General features: G+C 38.9%; 1 protein-coding gene across 2 annotated transcripts in view; it reads right to left on the minus strand.

Annotated features, from left to right (window-relative positions):
* Positions 1–504: 504 nt before the first annotated feature.
* LOC112864940 (monocarboxylate transporter 1) overlaps positions 505–12,876 on the minus strand; it is a 30,202-nt gene continuing 17,830 nt past the window's right edge. The window contains exons 1-5 of one of the 2 annotated variants that reach the window (XM_086717863.1): positions 9,504–9,613; positions 9,006–9,031; positions 8,315–8,458; positions 4,542–5,408; positions 505–1,765 (exon numbers count right to left, since the gene is read on the minus strand). In XM_086717863.1, the coding sequence (XP_086573989.1) occupies positions 1,560–1,765; positions 4,542–5,408; positions 8,315–8,458; positions 9,006–9,031; positions 9,504–9,544 (1,284 nt within the window). In that variant the 5' untranslated portion in view covers positions 9,545–9,613 and the 3' untranslated portion in view covers positions 505–1,559. Of the gene's footprint in view, positions 1,766–4,541; positions 5,409–8,314; positions 8,459–9,005; positions 9,032–9,503; positions 9,765–12,876 lie in introns of those variants that run through there. The other variant, XM_086717862.1, reaches the window with a different exon arrangement.

A 12,876-nucleotide genomic window follows, 5' to 3' on the forward strand; every position in this document is an offset into this window, starting at 1 on the left:
TGAATGCTTATAGAAACTTTAGTTATAATAGCCAAAAAGTGGAAAAAACTGAAGTCCATCAACTGGTGAACAGATATCCAAATTATGGTACATTCACACCAAGAAATGTTACTCAGCAATAAAAAGCAGCAAACTATGTATAAATGCAATGAAATGGATGAGTCATAAAACGTTATGTTAGGTAAAGAAGCCAGACATAGAAGGTTACTCTGTTACAACACTTGTGACATTCAATTTTTTCCACAATGACCATTTTTCCAACAACTCTCCAGACTAACCTAGGTCCTACAGTTCGATTCAATGCTGACACTAAGTACCTAGAGTTAGTGTCCAATTCCACAGGTTTAAAGCCTCAGTCCCACAAGGCTGTCCTTATTTCAGATTCCAGCCACAAGTCCCAGGTTGTTTACCTGTACCTCTGACCCACTAGCTGTAAGTTGGGAGTTCCCACAACTCTTTTCTCAGGTTTGGTAATTTGCTAGCATGGATCACAGAACTCAGGGAAACACTTTGCTTACGTTTATTGATATATTATAAAGGAGACGACTCAGGAACAGCCAAACGAAAGAGATGCATAGGACGCAATGGATGAGGTATGGTGGGGAGGCGTGGCGTGGAGCTTCCGTGTCTTGTCCGAGCATCCTACCCTCCGAACACCAGCCCGTCAATGTATTCACCAACCAGGGAGCTCTCTAAGCCTTGCAGTTTAGGAGTTTTTATGGAGGTTTCACTGTGTAGGCATGGTTGATTAAATCACTGGCTGTTAGTAATTGAACTTAACTTCCAGCCCCTCCCCTTTCCCCAGAGGTCGTGGGAGAGGGGCTGAAAGTCCCAACCCTCTGATCAAAGCCTTGGTCTTTTTGGAGACCAGTCCCTATCTTGAAGCTATCTAGGGGGTTCTAGACACCAGTTATCTAACTAGAATGCGGAAAACACTCATCACCCAGAAATCCAAGGGTTTTAGGAGCTCTGTACCAGAAACTAGGGACAAAGATGAAATATATATTTCTTATTATGCTAGCTACATACTATGATGTGATTTCATTTACTACCTTCTGGAAAAGGCAAAACTATAGGGGACAGAAATAAGACCAGTGGTTCCCAGGGGATGTAGGGAAGGGAAAGAATGGACTGCAGAGGGGCAAGAGGGAATTACTTTGGCTGTCTGAAATGTTCTATATTGGGGGGGTAGTTATTTATATAGATGCCTTGTCAAAATTCATCAAACTTGAGTCTTATAAAAGAGATTAATTATTGTATGTAAAGTATATCTTAACAAAGATGACTTCAAATAAAAGCATTTTCATCTGTTATCTTCTGTAAATCCCCTGGCCCCAAAGGATGTGACATATACATTATGACTGCTGTGAGGGAATGAAACAAAAATTCCATCAGTGGGTACCTGGTATGACTTCCACACAAATGTCCACTGGCTGTGGTGAGCAGTGCCAATAGAACAAGATTCAGTAGAATTTTTCAGGTGTTTTTAGTCCAAAGCTTCTCTGGTTATCCATGGTTCAGACTGGATGTTTCTCCTCTTTGGGGCCTTATGTGCCTCTCTATCCTCTAGAGTCTGCTGCTTTAATAACTTCTTTTGGCTTCTCTTTACCTTCCTTTTTCTGCTGCTTCTTTGCTTTCTGTTCTTCCGCCACAAGCCGATAATTGATGCCCATGCCAATGAAGAGATAGATGCCTGCGATAATTAGGATCACACCACACGCCCAGTATGTGTATTTGTAATCTCCATAGATGTCATTCAGACGACCTGAAGATATCCAAAACACAGTTATGTGGGCAAAAGTGAACACGTATACCTTTCCCAAATGAAGCTGAAGGATCTACTCAGAAAGATGTCAACCAATCCTCAAAGAGCCCATAAATGACAAATTAGTCTAAAAAAAGAACTGCTAAAAATTATCTCATCTTTTATGTCACACTTGGGTTTTAGATGGCCTTGCATATTTTGTTATTTTTAGCAACTTGAAAATAACGAAATCTTTCCAAATTTGAGCCAGGAAAGACCTACAGATCATCTAGAATCAATTCTCTGGATTCACAGTGGAAAAATTTGTTGCTCAAAAGAGGTTTAGGAGTCTTGCCCCAGGCCACAGAGCTAACTGCAGTCTCCTGGCCAATGCTCTTTCGCTGACATCAGCATTTCCCAAAGAGCGGTCCCTGTGAACACTTGGCCTGTGCTATACAATTAACAGCAACACCTTTCCACCATTCAAAGTGCTTAATCCTCACAACAGGCAGATTCTGTCATCATTCCCGCTGTATGATGTACAAACTGAAGTACAGAAACCTTAAGTAACTCGCCCAAGGTCACAGAGCTCATAGGTGAAATAACATGGCTTTTAATCCAGGAAGTCTGACACTGAAGCTGCACCTGTAACCTCCTGAGTGTTCCCAAAGTCAAACTTAGGGAATGGCATAACATATTCTTTTCTGGTAAAGATTCACCACGTGCATATTAAATAGGCTTTGCAAGGTCCTCTGGTAATCTATCAAACTTGGGGTTTCCAAAAATGTTTTGGCCATGAAATCCTTGTTATAGTAAAATTTATTAGCATCTCACCCAATTGGTTAATTAAAGAATAAACACCCAAGAAGACTTAATACAACCAATTCAAATATGATTCCATATGCTTTTCTAACTCAGGACATCATTCATTCAGCAATATTTATCGGGCTGACGCATACACTTGGCACCGGGCTGCTGGCCCTGAGGATAAGGGAGAGCAGAGGAGAGAACATCCACAGTTCAGTGGAGAAGAGAAATGTTAATCAAATAATTATACAAGCCGTGACAAGGAGTGTTTGAAAGCAGAAAATAGGGGGTTGGGAGCAGCAAGCAGGGTCAGGAAAGCTTCTCTTACAGTGTAAATGAAGCAGGGACCTAGAGGAGGATGGGACCCATCTAGGAGGAGGGGATGGGAGAAGGATGAGGCCAGAGCACAGCAAGTGCAAAGGCAGGTGGTAGGAAGCTGGGGTGTGAGAGGGGAAGGAGGAAGGGCGGGGCTGTTGGAGCAGAGAGAACAAAAGGTGAGTGACAGGAAATGAGGCTGGAGAGATTGGAAGCCAGGCTGGGGGGCGCCTTGTAGGCCACAAGGGAATTTGCTCTCCACCCCAAGAACAATGGGAAGCAACTGGAAAGATCTCATCAGCTGGAATATCGAGTTTGTATTTGCCTGCAGAGTAGAAAACAGATTGTAGGCTGGCTAGAGTGGATATGGGTAGACCAGTCTGGAGGCTGCTGGAGCAACCTAGATAGGGGACAGGAACTGTGGATGGGGTGGTGTTGTGACAGAAAAAGTGGGCCAACTAGAGAGAGATTTAGGAGCTTACAGATTTAGAAATTTATAGGACTTGGACTCTCATTGGATATAGGGAGGAATGAGTACTGGGAGTCTAGAAAAATCAGTAGTGGATTTTCTTTTATGAATCCTTCCTTACTTATAATGCATAATCTAAAAAGCATGAGTCATAGTCAGAGGAAGTCCCAATTACTACTGTATTTTACATTAATAGTAATTTTAGGGGTGCCTGGGTGGCTCAGTTGGTTAAGCATCCAACTTCGGCTCAGGTCATGATCTCGCAGTTTGTGGGTTTGAGCCCCATGTTGGACTCTGTGTTGACAGCTCAGAGCCTGGAGCCTGCTTCGGATTCTGTGTCCCCTGGCCCACCCCCACATCTCCCCCCACTCACGTGCTGGCACGTGCGCTCTCTCCCTCTCTCTCTCAAAAATGAATAAACGTTAAAAAAATTGTTTTAAATTGTAAACAATTTGGTACTCTCAGAGAATAATCCATCAAGTTTTATGGTCACTTACTTGTTGTGTGAACTTGGGCAAGTTATTTCACTTTTAAAAGCCTCTGTTTCTTCGTTGATAAAGAGGGGACATTAACAGTCTTACCTTATAGACTTGTGAGCTATGACAGGGTATATGAAATTATCTACACAGTCCCTGGTACACTGTGAGCCCTCCCCTGGTAACTCTTATTATTATTTTAAATATTACTACTATGATAAATTCCACAATTAAAATGAAATTACCAAAGTATTTTAAAGGTAGAGCGTATATTATATGTTTTTCTATAATACACATTAGTTTTATAATCAGAAAAGTTTATCTTAACGAATGTTTAAGTTTGTAATTGTTTTCACTCTCCTTTCAGCTTGATGGTTCAATGTAATTCGATTCTGTAAGTATCTGAGGAATTATGCTGTTCCAAGCATTGTGTCAACACTGAGGCCACAGAGATGAGAAATATTGGGGTGCCTGGGTGGCTCAGTTGGTTAAGTGTCTGACTCTTGATCTCAGCTCAGGTCTTGTTCTCAGGGTCGTGAGTTCAAGACCTTCCTTGGGCTGCACACTGGGCATGGAGCCTACTCATAAAAAAAGAAAAAGGAAAAAAAAAAGAGACATGCTTGCTCTCTGCCACCCAGAGGCTCACTAATCTCTGCTTTTTATCACCTTCCCAATTTTCTATGCCTGTTTTATGTTAAGAGGACCAAAGAGGTAGTAAGGCATACTATACCTAAAAGTGGCGGCCCCAGGAGGACAGGACAGCATTCCACAATGGTCACCAATCCCACAGCGCTGGAGAACCTCTGGGGTCCAACAAGGTCCATCAGTGTTTCGAATAATACGGAGCTAAACCACCCAAATGCAAATCCAAGGAATCCCGCATAGACACAGAACCCAATGTAGCTGGAGGATAAAGGTGCTAGCAGATGACACACTCCATTTGCAATAATAGAAGCAGCAAAAAAGTACTGAACTCGAGGTCTTATCCACTTTGTGTTGGCTACAAGTCCCATAGAAGGTCTGGCTACAATATCAACAAAAGACAGAATGGAAAGAAGGAAGGCAGCCTTCTCACTAGAGTAATGTTTACTCTTGCCATAATTACTAAGAAAGACTAAAGGAGTAGCCAGCCCAAAAGCCATCACCACATTCCCAGAGAGGTATAGTAGAAAGCCTCTGTGGGTAAACAGGGATAAGTCTATAACTTTGTTAACTCTTTGAAAAACTGATTGTTTCCTGTCTTTGGGGTTTCTGCCATTAAAATCTGTACTTGCATTATTTGTCCCCTTTTCTACATCAGATCTTCCAGCATCCTGAAGGGATTCTTTAGACCTGTCTTTCCCTGCATTCTTTGGTGGGGGCCCTATTGGTCGCATCAGGGCACCAGCTACACAGCAGTTTAGTAGGAGGCCCCCAAGAATTAGGAAGCTTCCTCTCCAGCCAAAGATACCGAAGAAAGCCTGATTGAGGGGGGCCAGGGTAGAGAGGAACACAGGGCTGCCTGCCATGGCCAGTCCATTTGCCAATGGTCGCCTCTTGTAGAAATACTTGCCAATCATCGTCAGAGCCGGATTCAAGTTGAAGGCAAGCCCAAGACCTGTGGAGGGGAGGAAAAGAATTACATACCAGAATAAATGTCAGAAACATATTTGTTATTGATCAACTAGACAAAATGAATGGCAGGAGGTCAAAATCATCATTGTAAGAGAGGTGATTATAACTAGTAAGTAGATGATTAAGTGGGCTGCTATTGAATAAATACAGACATAAAGTCTCTTTATGCAGCAAATACTAGATTTATAATATTACATTAAAATAATTCTTTGATGTTAGCAACAATAAGAATAATATATGTAGACTCCTTAGTTTAATTTCATAATTTAGGGAATTGAAAACAAAAAGGAGAGAGGATAAATCTCATAAATTCAGGAAGTAAGACATAAGTGGAGGGGCTGAGGTCAGAAAAAGAAGAAAGAGGGAGGGATGGAAAGAGAGAGAAAACATTTTGGGACAGTAAAACACAACACTGTGAAGATGCTAATACACCTTAGTAAATCCATTAATGTAATGTAATTTCTATGAGAATGCTAATGTATTCAATTTTTCAGATGAGGTAGAATGACTCTAAAATATACCCGGAGAACAAATGCATCAGAAGTATTCAAAAAGGGTAAATAATTGGTGGGACCAACACTAACAGATATATAAATATTTGCTACAGTTACAGCTACAGTAATTAGAACAGTGTGCACTTAGTCAAAAGGAAAAACTGATCAATGAAATTGGGCAAAAAGTCCAGAAACAGAACCAAAAGATACATTTAAATAAATAGGGAAGAGTAGATTTTTCAACCAATGGAGCTGAGACAAGTATCCCAATAACCTACTAAGTGTTCTCCCATTCTTGCTCCCTTCCCGGGGAAACCAGACCAGAATGCCACCCATTCAGTCCCTCCACTGACTGCCATCCACAGCTCTTCACCCTGGATTAGGAAGCACCATGATCTGGCCCTTCCCTACCTCCCTACCCACATCTCAGTATATTCTCAGACATGCTGAGGGCATCTGTTCCTCTAGATTTTCACAAAATCTAGAGGAAGAACTCCTACTTATCGTTCACATGTCAACCCAAGATAACCCATTGAGAGGTCTTCCCTTTAGGGGTCATTCAATCCTTCACCAAAATTCTCTGTTTTAAGTTTTTGCAAAGCACTTCTCACTAGCTAATATGTATTTATCTATTCATTTATTTGTTGGTCTGTTTATTGTCTGCTTCCCTCCACTACAAAGGAAGAACCTTGTCTGTCATGGTGACTCTATCCCCACAGAGCTTGGAAACAGTCCCTGACATATCAATAGGGACTCAATAAATATTTACTGAATGAATTAAGAAATGAAGTAATAAACAGGATGAATAGCCAAGTGAGAACAATTAAGTTCTGTTCGTTCCTTATGTTATTCACATGCTCTAGATGGATTAAAATATTTAAATGTTTAAAATGTTCATGAATGTAGTCAAAGTACAGATCCAAAAAGATGATACCTGTTATTGGCATTATCTCACATCCTGCAGGTCAGACTGTACATTATTATAACCTTTCTAAAACAATATCAAAAACCACATCAAAAACCTTTTCCCTGAGTAATTCTACTTCTAAAATTTGTCCTATGGAAATTATCATGTTCACAAAGATGTATAGAGAAGTACTATCATATAAATATGGTTTATTAATAGTGAAAAATATAAACAACCTAACGGTCTTTCTATTCCAGAATGGTGAAATAAACTATGGTATATCCATCCAATGGAAAATAGTAGCTGCTACAGTATATTTACTGAAATGGGGGACTATATACATAATGCACTATTACGTAAAACCACCCGGTTACAAACATTATATATAATTTTATCCCCTTTATTTTCTAAGAAAAGTACATGTGTGTGCATAAAAAGTACGAGCATCAAAATATTAATGGTTTTCTCTGAATTGTAGAGTAATGGGTGATCTATATTCTTTATCCTTAGTAGTTTCATTTTCCAAATGTAGCTATTAAGAAAGGGGGAAGGGAGGTTTTCTCATGTGTGTCCTTAAGCCCTTGAAAATGTGTATGGATTCTCAACCAGAAAATTCTTGCTTTGTATCTGACATTTTGTCTTACTCTAAATTGAGCCAACTTCTTCTTGGGTGGAAGGATAATGAGTGGGAATAGACGATAACCCCCATTTCAGCAACTTGTCACACCCTATCACCACTGTTTCTTAAGCTTGAAAAAAAAAGGAAGAAAGAAAAACTGTCAGTAAAATACAACCACCCAATGACTCAGTCAGTTAATCGTTTGACTCTTGATATAGGCTTAGGTCATGATCTCACAGTTGTGAGTTTGAGCCCCACAATGGGCTCTGCACTGATAGCAGATAGCTGATAAAGAGCCCGCTTGGGATTCTCTCTCTCTCTCTCTCTCTCTCTGTCTCTCTCTCTGTCTCTGCCTCACACTCTGCTTATACTCTCTCTGTTTTAGCAGAGATAAAATAAATAATAAATAAAATAAATAAATCAACTTAAAAAAAAATAACCACCCAAAGTGCCAGAACTTTCTTTCTTTTTTAAAAAAAATTTTTTTTAACGTTTATTTATTTTTGAGACCGAGAGAGACAGAGCATGAACGGGGGAGGGTCAGAGAGAGGGAGACACAGAATCCGAAACAGCCTTCAGGCTCTGAGCTGTCAGCACAGAGCCCGATGCGGGGCTCGAACCCACAGACCGCGAGATCATGACCTGAGCCGAAGTCGGACATCCAACCAACTGAGCCACCCAGGCGCCCCCAGAACTTTCTTTAAAGACATGTTTTTCTGGTACTATGAAATTAACATATCTATAGCTCTTAAAAATGGGAGCCCAATCATTTTTCTAAGAACTTTCATTTCTCAAAAGAATTGGCAGATGAATGCTACAAATAATCTGCATAAAAATTAATGCTTCAAAATACATCAGTAGCAACTCACCTCCAATGAATCCAATGTACAAGTAAAGTTCCTGTACAGTGTTGGAGAAAGAAGCTGCAATCAAGCCACAGCCTGTCAAGCAGCCACCAACAATCATGGTTGGACGACTGCCATATTTATTCACCAGGATACTGCTGATAGGACCTGGGAGAGAGCGAGTAACTCAGTAACATAGAGGAGAAGCCCCCCACTCCCATCCACACCTGCACAAGGCATTACTGACACGAAAGGATGCCAAGACATAAGTACCCCACCCCACAAAATAAACAGATGAAACAGAAGACACTGGTAAGAAATAGTGCTTTCTATTTTATATCAGAGTTACAGGTTTGTGTAATGGGAAAAATCTAGCATTGATTGTACATCTATACACTTACAACATATTGGATGGATTTTAACTGAAGTATGGAAGACCTAACCTATCTCCTTTAAGGCAAAATAGGCTGCAAATAAGTATTTATAGGATTCTTCATGTATCTAGGATATTACTGACATATATATATGTAGCAAGTTTGCTCTGTTTTTAATTTTTTAGATGATCATCTGGAGCAAATGCACATGAACATGATGAGATGTATGAGCCTGATCAAACTTCTGACTTTAGAGCATATTTTCAAGTTAGCTAAAAGGTACTTTGTTTCTCAGAGAAAACAACAAAACCAAAACAGAACTACAAAACAAGAATGCCTACCATCACCACTTTTCTTCAACATTATACTGGAGGTCCGAGCCAGCGCAGTAAGAGAGGGGGGAAAAAGGTGTAAGGAAAGGAAGAAACCAAACTATCAGTATTTGCAAAAGATATGTTAGTCTATCTTAAAATTTTGAAGAAAAAAAAAAAAACACCTACCAATAAACTATTGGAAGTATTAAGAGTTTAGCAAGGATATATGATTAAAACATAAAACATCAGTTGACATTCCATATACCAGCAACCACACATAATCATTTTTAGTGAAAGTTATCCTTCATAATGATATCTGCTTTGCAATATAACTGAGCTAACAGCTCACAGTTGTATGTAGCCTTTATTGTTAAAGGGAATGAAAAATATGACTCAAATCGCATAGCCTCAAAAACTAACATTTCAAGTATCTTACACAGAAAGGCATCAAGAACAAAAAGTATTCAATATGGGGTTTTTGTCCACCTTTTGAAAGCTAAAAGTACAGACCTTCGGGGTACTTACCTCCAGCATACATGACAGCGAACATAATAGAAGAGATCCATGACACTTCGCTGGTGCTGGCATTAAATATTTCTTCAATTTCTTTGTAAAATACAGAAATAGATTTGCCAAATGCACAAGAGAAGCCAATAGAAATAAAAGCTCCAGTAACCACTGCCCAACCCCAGCCTCCATCTGGGGGGCTGGGTCGAACTGGACCTCCATTTGATGGTGACATTGTAAGTGAAGATGAATTCCAAAATGCAGTGCAAATCCAAATATCTAAAGGATATGAAATTAAAATAGTACATAACAAGTAGGTCAATAAAAAGCACTTCCATAAAACCCCTTAAACTTATGTTATAAAATAAGTGAAAAGCTTTTCAATAGTACTTGTACTCTGTGAACACAGTAGAAAAAGTCCAAGAGTTAGAGTATTGCCCCCAATTTTTATAGGCTTGAAGTTAAAAACTCATCACCACTTGAACTGTATGCCCAAGCCCTTTCAATCCTTTTTAATAAATGTTTTGCTTTTTCAAATTTATAAACATACCTGTTTTAATAATAGATTAGTAATTTTCCACATTACCAGAGATAACTAATAACTCATCTGACTTATCTGCATGCAAAACTCACAAATACACACACTATAAAAGTTTCACAATGTAGTATTTCGTTTATAATTTCTCTCCTTTCTCAAACTATATTCTCTAATACTCACCTGATTTTTATGTTCCTAGAATTTATAGGCTAACTTAAAAGTGTCAGGAAGGGGGCACCTGGGTGGCTCAGTCAGTTGAGCATCCGGCTTCGGGTCAGGTCATGATCTCGAAGTTTGTGAGTTCGAGCTCGACATCAGATTCACTGCTGTTAGCCTGTCAGCACAGAGCCCACTTCAGATCCTCTGTCCCCCTCTCTCTGCCCTTCCCCCACTTGTGCTCTCCCTAAAACAAATAAATATTAAAAAAAATTTCAGGAAGGACATACTAGTATCGCATAAAACTCACTAGATATATGGCAATTCCTTCCTTCCTTCCTTCCTTCCTTCCTTCCTTCCTTCCTTCCTTCCTCTCCCTCTCTTTCTTTTCTTTCTTTCTTTCTTTCTTTCTTTCTTTCTTTCTTTCTTTCTTTCTTTCTTTCTTTCTTTCTTTCTTTCTTTTTCTTTCTTTCTTTCTTTCTTTCTTTCTTTCTTTCTTTCTTTCTTTCTTTCTTTCTTTCCTTTCTTTCTTTCTTCTTAGATTATGCAACATGCAAGCAGGTGAGAGGGGCAGAGGGGGAAAAAGAGAGGGAGAGAGAGAATCTGAAGCAGGATTCACTCTCAGTGTGGAGCTTGTTGTGGGGCTCGATCCCACAAACCTGGGATCATGACCTAAACCAAAACTGAGAGTCGGCCACTCAACTGACTGAGCCTCCCAGGCACCCCAGACATACAGCAATTCTTTAAAAAGTTCTTTCCACTTTGGGGCTGTTATGAATAATGTTGCTATGAAATTTTGTGCACAGTCTTTTGTGTGGACAGGTTTTCAATTCTTTCAATTCACTTTTACTTAGTAAAAATGCTAGGTCATATGGTAATTCTGTTTAACATTTTGAGAAACTGCCAAACTCTTTTTTTTTTTTTTTTTTTGGCAAAATGGCTGCACCATTTTACAATTCCACCAGCAATGTATGAAAGTTCCAATTTTTCTACATCATCACTAACATTGTTTATGTCTATGATTTCTAACTATCCTAATGTGTGTGAAGTGGTAACTCATCGTTATTTTGATTTTCATTTCTCTAGTAACTACTGATGCTGAGCATCTTTCATGTGCTTATTGGCCATCTGTATAACTTCTTTGGATATATGTCTTTGGAGAAGTGTCTTCTTTGGAGAAATGCCTATTCAAATTCTTTGACTAAGATCATGATCTTAGCCGAAGTTGGATGCTTAACCAACTGAGCCACTCAGGTGCCCCCTGATTACTGTAGCTTTATACTAAGTTTTATTTATTTTAATTTTATTTTTTAAAGTTTATTTATTTACTTTGAGAGGGTAGGGCAGAGAGAGAGAGAGAGAGAGAGAGAGAGAGAGAGAGAGAGAGAGAATAATCCCAAGCAGTTTCTGGGCTGTCAGTGCAGAGCCAGATGTGGGGCTTGATCCCAAGAAATCTGAGATCCTGACTTGAGTTGAAATCAAGAGTCAGACGCTCAACTGACTGAGCCACCCAGGTGCCTCACTAAATTTTAAAATGAAGAAGCATAAGTCCTCCACTTTTGTTCTGTTCCAAGGTAGTTTTGATGACTCTGAGTTCTTGCATTTTTATATAAATTTTAGGATCAGTTGTCAATTTCTGCCAAAGGGGGTGGGGGGAAAGGCTGAGATGTTGAGAAGGACAATGTTGAATGTAGATTTGGGGAGTAATGCCATCTTAATAATATTAAGCCTTCTGGTCTTCTGATCTAGAACACAGGAAGTTTTTCCATTTATTTAAGACTTCTTTCAGCAATGTTTTGAAGATTTCAGTGTACATGTCTTGAACCTCCTTGTTTAAATTTATTCCTGAATATTTTACTATTTTTGATGGTATTGTAAATTGATTGTTGATTGTTTTCTTACTTTTGCTTTTGGATTTTTCATTGGTGGTGTATTGTCATATAATTAGTTTTTTAATATGAATCTTGCATCTTACAAACTTAACTCATTCATTACTTCTAATAGATTTATGTGTCGATGTGCGTGGATTCTTTAAGATTTTCTGTATATAAGATCATGCCATCTCTGATAATTTTACATCTTCCTTTACAATGTGAATGCTTTGTTTTTTTCATTGCATCATTAGCCTGGATAAAACCTCCAGTACAATGTAAATAGAAGTCATGCGAGTGGACATCCTTGTCTTATTTTTGACCTTAGAGGAAAAGATTTTATTAGCTCACCATGAAGTATGATGTTACCTATGTTTTCGGTTTTTTGTTTTGTTTTGGTTTGGTTTTTTTGTAGATTATCTTTATTAAGCTTGGGAGTTTCATTCTATTCCTAATCGTTGAGTGCTTTTATCATGAAAGTGCATTGGATTATGTCAAATGCATTGTTTAAGTCTATTAAGAGGATCATTTGGTTTTGGTCTTTATTTCATTAATATGGTTTGCAATACTGACTGATTTTTATATGTTGATCCACATATGAATTCCCATGTTCATGAGATAAATTCTGTTTGTCATGATATATAACCCATTTTATATGCTGTTGAATTCAGTTTAATCCTATTTGGTTGAGAATTTTTACTATATTAGTAAAGGATAGTGGTTTGTAGTTTTCTTTCCTTGTGGTATCTTTGGTTTTTGTATCAGGGTAATTCTGGCTTCAAAGAACAAGCTGGGAAATGTTCCCTTCTTTACTATTTTCTGGAAG

This window comes from Puma concolor, chromosome C1, assembly GCF_028749965.1.
Source record: "Puma concolor isolate L17-30 chromosome C1, mPumCon1.1.hap2, whole genome shotgun sequence".
Classification (NCBI taxonomy): domain Eukaryota; kingdom Metazoa; phylum Chordata; class Mammalia; order Carnivora; family Felidae; genus Puma; species Puma concolor.